The sequence below is a fragment of the Carassius gibelio genome, chromosome B15, assembly GCF_023724105.1.
Source record: "Carassius gibelio isolate Cgi1373 ecotype wild population from Czech Republic chromosome B15, carGib1.2-hapl.c, whole genome shotgun sequence".
NCBI lineage: Eukaryota > Metazoa > Chordata > Actinopteri > Cypriniformes > Cyprinidae > Carassius > Carassius gibelio.
Window position 1 is genome coordinate 1,165,784 of NC_068410.1, and position 9,142 is coordinate 1,174,925.

Consider the following 9,142-nt stretch of genomic DNA (forward strand, 5'->3'; position numbering starts at 1 on the left):
TATGAAGCTTACCTTTTGGCCGGATGGTCCTTATCATTTAATAAACCCCACTTATTCCATGTATACTTAACAAATTAATAAATTCATGAAATAATGATAAAGACAAAGAAACGAGAAAGCTACAGGTGTGTACACCACGGACATCAGAATCCACAGGTTTGTGTAACAGCACACGAGTGAATTTGACATCTGCTGCGTCTGACTCTGTCCTCATCTTCAGTCTGACACGGTTAGATGTCTTCTGTCCCTGATCCGTGTGTTTCAGCAGGAATCTGAATGAGCTTCCAGCACATTCCTCCTGCAGCCGTTCACACAGGACAAATCCTCCTCTCCATCGTATGAGCCTTTAAATGACATGATTTACAGTCTTATCCATTTCAGATTGTCCAATGGGATCTCAGTGCTGAATGAAGGTCAACTGATCTTCTGTTGTGTTAAATGAATTGTTCTAGTTGATGTTTTTCACTCTAGTATTTCACCTTAAAGCAAGACACTAATGGTGAACTGGGGACAGAACTATTTAATACATATCATACTTCCTCAGATGCTCTATTACATTAAGAATTGCAAACTTTTGTTGAATTACATGTTTTTTTTATATTATTTCAAATTAAAATTTAAATATGTTTTACTTTATATACATTTCTAGAGAATTAATCTGAACACTGGATAAAGCCAGGATCAAAAGTCTTGTATGATTTTGGTCATATATTAGAGTGAAATGTTTCTACTGTGGGGATTTTGGATAACTCTTTTTATTTCTGTATAAATCAGAAAATACTCTCAACAGGCAGAAAAAAGTTAATTTTCCGTGTTTTAAGAAATAAACTGTTATAAAAATGCATGTGAATGATATATGGACAAACCCCTCAGTAAATATCTTCAGAATATAGATACAAATAAACCTCTAAGTTTTGGTGACTGTAAGTTATGCTGAAGTGGAGAAAAAACTCTTTAAAGGATTGTATTAGAATAAAAACATAGGGCGCATATAGATACAGTGCAATAAAATAAACACTTACATTTGTATTTAGATATATTTTCTTTTCACTGGTCTAAAAAAGCATATTATGAAAAGCCAAAAAACATCCCAAAGTCTCAAAACTGACTAGTGCATGAAAAAACAACACACACATACTGTACGATCCATCTGTGATCATCTGAAGCAGGTAAAACAAGAGGATGCACTCTAGCCAACTTTAATTTATTATTTAAAAATGAAAATAATTAATTCAGCCTCAGGGAATAATATATCATCTTCATTCTGTAATAATCGGATGCCAACTGCATACAGAGATGCAGCCACATGATTAATGACTGAAACAAGCCAATTAAGACACGATTATTAATGCATACATTCCTCAACAAGATGCACAAAACACACACAGAATGCTCTGCCTGAGGGCATTCACTTCAGGTGTGTGTGTGTGTGTGTGTATGTGCACCTGAGAAAGGCAGACAGAGGGACCCAAACACTGTTACCACGGCAACCTTTGAATACGTCCCCAAAATGTCTTCAAATGCAAGTTTTGTCATACTGACCTCAAGTCTGGAGACAATAATGACACACAATAATGTGTGTGTGTGTGTGTGTGTGTGTAAATGATTTCAGCCAGTTGGTAAGGCAATATTCCTTATTTTCATTTCATTTCACTTGATGTAATAAACTAAAATTGGCAAAAATGAATAATATTTATCGTAAAAAATGGCAAAAACACACAACAAACTAATTTTAAAAATAAATCTATAAAATATAAAAAACTATTAATAAAATATATTAATAAAAACTATAATAGCATCTCAAAAACACGATTTAAAAAACACTTAAAGGCCAATAGTTACACTTGACAATAATACAAAAGAATAGTTTATTAATCTTTAAAAATAAAGTTTATTTAATAATGATTTAATCAAAGTTATTTAATAATTAATGCTCAAAAAGATCCATATCAACTTTTTAATGATATAATTATGTTTATGCTCTGATTTGTATTCAGTGATCCATTGAGATTAATAATGATCAAACTGACAGAATTTGAAAGCTGTTGATCAAAAGTAATAAAGCTTCTTGTGATGTTTGGATGGCAGACGCTACAAATATTATTTAAAGAAGTTTTGTTCAGGCAACAGAAAACTGCACAGCTTGATACTTGGATTTAAGAATCAATACTGAATCATCAAAATGAAGATTGAGTGAAAACAACAAATCAATATCGTCACAGCTTATTTTGTTTAAGTGTTTTTCTTTAATTACTAATGTGATCTTTTTCACCACAAAATGAAGCATTGCTTGGTGATTGAGCTAAATTAGTTTTATCTAATTGTGTTCTTAAATGTAACATCTGACAGCTATTCAGCTGAATTCATTACAAACCGTTCTGTCAAAGATATCAAGATGAATTTGTTCTGACAGTTTAACTCTGAGCTCTTCTCATATTTTATTACCATTTTCTAAACTATAGTCAATAAACAGTGATTTAATGTGAGAACTGTTGAAGGTGTCTGAAGAGACGTTGGTTTGACTGTACGTACTTTGTAGATGGTTTGATTTGAAATAACTTTGAAAAGATAAAATTATCCACAATAAAAAACACAATCAGTGAACAGTTTTCAAAAACAACCTGCAAAAATGTTTGCAGATGAAAAATTTTCAGTTTCCAGAATTTCGGAACATCACAAAACATTGATTTCATGTTTTGTTTGTTTCTTATTCTACCAGGGGTGGATCTACCAGGGTGGCATAGGGTGGCAAATGCCACCCTAAAAGAAAGCCTTGCCACCCCTGCTGCCACCCCAGTTGGCAGCAAAGAATTAAAGGTTATGGCCAATTTGAAAATTTACCAGTGCGAATCTTTCATGATTCGTGATCCCGCTCCGAACTCCCGAACTGACTCAAATGATTCGCGAACCCGCTCCGAACTCTCGAACTGATTCAAATGATTCGCGAACCCGTTCCGAACTCCCGAACTGATTCAAATGATTCGCGATCCCGCTCCGAACTCTCGAACTGATTCAAATGATTCGCGAACCCGCTTTGAACTCCCGAACTGACTCAAATGATTCGCGATCCCGCTTTGAACTCCCGAACTGACTCAAATGATTCGCGAACCTGCTACGAGCTCCCGAACTGACTCAAATGATTCGCGATCCCCAAACTGACTCAAATTGTTCCAAAAACAGTTTCTAAAAGTACATCTGTATTTGTGCCTATAATGTTTATTTGTTTATGATTATTGTCAGCTAATAAAAGCTATGCTTCAGGACCATATTCATATAACATCTAAGGCTAAATGTAGCTCTTGACTGGTTGAGTTAGATGATGATTAACACTAAACTGTAGAAAATCAGTTGAGTCTCTCCAGCTGGAAATGTCATTAGCTGTTAAAATCTTGTGTTTCTTATAATAAATGGACATATTGATAACACTGAATCTTTTATAACGCTCTTAATGACATGTGGATGCATACTGTATGCATTAGTGAGTGTGTGGGGCTTATGGGGTCTGGTCACTTATTCCTTATATGAACTGTTTCAAATGCAAGACATTGATTGCATGAGATTAAGTTTGTAAATGATAGCTGTGTCCTTTTGTAGTGTGCACATATATTTATCATCAATCTGTGATAACTGTGACTAAATTCAGTACATATACGTCTGCCATATGTTGCCACCCCGAATAAAATTCCTGCCCCCTTCTCGCCACTCCATCAATATTTTTCTAGATCCGCTCCTGTATTCTAACATTACAGTATTTATATTTTTTTTTCCTTCAGGTCAATTTTCAAGATTTTTAGTCAAGGTTTTTCTTCATCAGTCAATGTTTCAGCACCAAAACAATCCTAATAAACTATTTCCCCATCATCTCTCTGACCCTCACAATGTAAATTCTACCAAACCTTTAAGACTTTAACTTTCAAACGACTCTGTGACGATCTTTCGGCATGTGAAACGAGTTTCAAAAAGCCCCAACTAAGTCTCTGAATGTTGATTAGGTGTTGACATGTAAATGTGGGTGCTTGTACGCGTCAGTGTCCGGCTCAGACGTGTTGTTCTTCTGTTTTCTACAATGCTACGATTCATGAGCGATGTGCAGTGACCCGAGCGCTGGATCTGGAACAGTTTCTCATTCTCTCGCCCCTAATAACCTCATCTGGTCTCCACGGCAACATCATGACGGACAGACGACATCATCATCATCATCATCATCATCACAGAGCTGCATTCTGATGCTGTCAGGAGCATTTCTGTGTCATAATGACCAGCATCACAGGAAACAATATCTCTTTTACACTGATGCACAGGCAGCTGTGAAACACTCACACACTTCAGCTGTAAAAACACTCTGACACTGGCAGCCGAAAACCAATAACAACACACACACACTCGTATACACACACAAACACTCTGATAAATGTGTGTAGTGTGGATGAAAGAGAGGTGAAGGCACTGCCATCACACTGCGCTGTGGGGTGGAACGCCCTCACACACACACACACACACACACACACACACACACACACTTATGCATCCTGCAGAGTACAAGAGCCCCCAAGTGTGTGTGTGTGTGTGTGTGTGTGTGTGTGTGTGTGTGAAGGGGCTCTTTATAAAGTGGAAAGCTGTGGAAATGAGTGTGTGGGTGGAACAGAGAGGGAGAGATAAAGAGAGATCTTTTGTTCATACTTTCACAACTTTTTCTCTATTATATTTCATCACGATCCTGTTAAATCTGTTCCGGGACCCTAAAGAGACATTTAAATTATATTAAAATTATGCATTGGGCAGATGCTTTTAAACAACAGTTTTCTCCTATCATGTGTTCCCCACAACCTTGCGCTTGTTAAAGCAATGCTCTACCACTTGAGCTACAGGAACACATTTACATTAACACAAAACTTAATCTTGATTAAATGTCTTTATTTTAAACTCAGATATATACTGTATAATGCCTGTCAAAAGTTTAGAAACAATGATTTTTCAATGTTTTAGAAAGAAGTCTCTTCTGCTCATCAAAGTTGCATTTATTTGATAAAAAAATACAGTAGAAAAAGTGATATATTATTATGATTTAAATCAGCTGTTTTCTGTGTGAATCTGTGTTAAAGTGTAATTTATTTCTGTGATGCTCCGTTGTATTTTCAGCATCATTCCTCCAGTCTTCAGTGTCGTCACAGAGTAGATGAGGACAGTTAGAAATGAACGACAGGAACCTCAAACCTTTATATCTACAGTCACAATGAAACACTTGTTTGGTTTTTACTTCTGTAATGTTTTAAGGATATTTGACGAGGATTCAGTGTAAAGTGGGACTTGGTTTTATCCATCAGTGAACAGCTGGATGCTGAAACGTGATGTGAGATAAACTTGTGTCTCTAGAATAATACCATGCTGCTGAATCCATCACAGTAAGACCAGGAACACGAGTTAAGAAAGTAAAAGACTCAAAGCTCAGTTCACGTTGACTTTAAACACGCTGATGGATGCAAAGCTCCTCAACTTATCAAATGAACACGAGAACAGCAAAGCGAGCGAGATATAGTTTCAGAAACGTGAGCAGCAGCGACAAAAATAGACTCAGAAACACAGATGATTCATTCTCTCTGCTGATACCAGCTTTGTGTGGAGTTCTGCTGAGAATAAACTTTAGAACAGAGACACACCTGCCACAATTATACACACACACACACACACACACACTCACACACACTCACTCACTAACACACACACACTCACTCACTAACACACACACACACACACACACACTCACACACACACACACACACACACACACTCACTCTCTCTCACACACACACACACACACACACTCACACACACACACACTCACACACTTACACACACACACACACACACTCACACACTTACACACACACACACACACACACACACACACACACTCACTCACACACACACACTCTCACACACTCACCCACACACACACACACACACTCACACACACACACACACTCACACACTCACACACTTACACACACACTAACACACGCTCACACACTCACTAACAAACACTCACACACACACACACTCACACACACACACACACACTCACACACTCACACACTTACACACACACACACACACGCTCACACACTCACTAACACACACACACTCACTAACACACACACACACACACACTCACACACACACACACACTCACTCACTCACACACTTACACACACACTAACACACGCTCACACACTCACTAACAAACACTCACACACTTACACACTCACACACACACACGCTCACACACTCACTAACACACACACACACACACTCACTAACACACACACACACACACACTCACACACACACACACACACACTCACTCACTCACACACTTACACACACACTAACACACGCTCACACACACACACACACACACACACTCTCACACACACACACTCACTAACACACACTCACACACTTACACACTCACACACACACACGCTCACACACTCACTAACACACACACACTAACACACACACACACACTCACACATGCTCCCACACACACACACACTCACACTAACACACGCTCACACACTCACACACACACACACACACACTCACTAACACACACACACACACAAAAAAACTATTATCCTGCACTTGTCTCCTTCTTCTTCTGTGTTGATTAAAAGAACAGGTAGAAAAAAATAAACTAATTACAACTAATTACAATAAGTTTAAGTCTAACCCTAACCCTAAGTAGTAGGATTATTAAACTGAAATTTAAATAAATACACTTAAGCCAAATAAACATATCTTACAAATATAAATAAAATAATATCAAAAATGACAAAAGTTCAATACAAAATCATTAAAGCTACAATGTAAAAAATAAATCTGACAATATAAAAATAAACGCACATACTAAAATGACAAAAGCACATAACAAAATTAATAAAGCTAAACTTAAAAGCTTAATAATAAAAAATAAACAATAGTCAAAATAAAAAAGTAATAAAATGACAAAAGCACTTTCAACTCTTAAAACTAAAAAGAAATCAATCTAGATTAAATATCACGAAAATGTAATCTTATTTAAGGCATGAATTAATTCTAAAACGCCATATGAATCAAATCAACACACCATCACTGGATTTATATAATCACTGCAGACCAGATGATCGCTGTGACACACGAATATATTCCACACATCATCTCTAATATTTCTACCTGTCCACCTGAGAACTGTGCTCAGATTTCACAAGAGACTGAAGTCTGCTCTCAGAGATCAACACTCACAGTAAAGTACCATGGTAATACTCTGGACACTACCCGGATGAAGGAACTTTGAGTATAGTACGAGTATGTACCACACTCGACATGATCGTAGTGAGTGAACACGTGTGTGAATCCGCTTCTGATCAATCCGAGAGTGAAATCATGAAGATCTGATCAATGCGCACAACAGACGCGACGCGACGCGACCGCAACGCGCGGTTCTCGTCCACCGGTATAGCGTCGCGTCGCGTCTTTGATCAGAGATCGGTTCGGTACTCACAGTTCGGCCGTCACCGGGGTCCGGTACTGCTGGCTACGGCAGAGCAGCGAGTGTCCGCACGCCTGACCCATCGCGCATCGCGCCGCGGACGCCGGTACCGACGGATCGCGCTGAAGAAGAGGAAGAGGAGGATGAGGAGGAGGAAGAGGTTTCCCGCTGCCGGTAAGAGAGCGGAGAGGATGCTGATGATGATCTCTCTCTCTCTCTCTCTCTCTCTCTCTCTCTCTCTCTCTGGGTTGGGCTTGTTCTGTAATAGATCCGCGTGCGAGTGTGTGTGTGTGTGTGTGTGTGTGTGTGTGCATGTTCATGTGGTTTATGATTATACAAATTTACACAATGGGTATGACACAGGTATTACAATGTGAAGGTGATTTATGTCCACATCCTGTGTCCATGTAATTCAAACGGATTAAAAAACATACTAAATGTTATTTTATTGGAAATCTAAAAATGCTGAAAGTTTCCTGTGTGTGTGTGTGTGTGTGTTTTGCTAACATTCCCATAAAGTCACAAAAACATTATTTCTGAAATGATCTCTTAATGTTGGTCAATGTTGGGAAAGTTACTTTGGAAATAAAGAGTTATAGTTATGGGTGAAAACGCAACCCTAGTGTTTTTTCCCAAAATAACCAGAGGATAAAGTCAAGATCAGTTTTTATTGTAACTATGGTGAAGATTAAAAACAGATTCACAGTGAATGATCTTATTTTCAGCAGTAAGAAAAAACCAGACTTACTTTGTGTCACAGTGTCTGGGTTGTTGTTCCCCGGGGTTCCACTAGATGTCCTCCTTCTCACGGTGCCTGTCCCAGATCACTTCCTGTTCCCTTATATGGTCACCTTCCTCCTTGTTACCTGATTGATTGTTCACCCCACCTGTCTCCTGTTTCCCAATTATCCTTCTGTGTATAAATACCCAGTCTGTCTTAGTCTATGTCACGGAGTCCTTGTCTGATGTCATTGTGTTTCAGGTCCATCAGTCTTGCTTTGTCTTACCCTATGTGTCTCATTCTCTCGTTCCACCAGACTTCCTCTACCTTTCCGTTCTTCCGAGTTCCCCGTTTCATCCGGTTCCCTTTTTGTTTGATTTGTCTCTCATGACTGTTTATTTTGTATTTACCCCTCTGTTTAAATAAAACCCTTACCTGCATTTGGATCTACCCTCTCTTTGTGTTTTTCCCCAATACCTATCGTGACAGAAGGACTCCGTCATGCCTAGATCCAGCGGTGTGGGATTTCGAATCGGTTCCCCAGCCACCATGGAGGAACGGAGGGGGAGATACCAGAACTTAATCACCCTTCATCAAGAGGGAAGTGAGGTGGGTGGCCTGGCGCAATTGTTTTGGACTATGGCAGTCGGGCTAGGTTACAATGATGCAGCACTAAAGGATTTATTTAATAATTGCCTGGATGATCCTTTACCTTCATGGGAGATGAAGGGGTTAGAGATACTGGACTTTTGGGGGTTTACCAATTACCTGCACCATCGTGCCCAGTGGGATGCAACAACCACACCAGAGTGTCCAGACAAGGCTGCCAGCTCAGCCCCACAGCACAAGATGGGCGCCAGCCCAACCCCACAGCACAGGATGGACGCCAA

The 9,142-nt window shown here is 39.0% G+C and overlaps 1 protein-coding gene across 3 annotated transcripts in view; it reads right to left on the reverse strand.

Annotated features, from left to right (window-relative positions):
* The window catches only part of LOC127972295 (cGMP-dependent 3',5'-cyclic phosphodiesterase), a 120,081-nt gene extending 112,352 nt beyond the window's left edge, over window positions 1-7,729 (reverse strand). For 2 of the 3 annotated variants that reach the window (XM_052575716.1, XM_052575710.1), the window contains exon 1: window positions 7,544-7,729. In XM_052575716.1, coding sequence (XP_052431676.1) covers window positions 7,544-7,614 — 71 coding nt within the window. In that variant the 5' untranslated portion in view covers window positions 7,615-7,729. The remainder of the gene's footprint in view (window positions 1-7,543) is intronic. The other variant, XM_052575715.1, reaches the window with a different exon arrangement.
* Window positions 7,730-9,142: the final 1,413 nt, after the last annotated feature.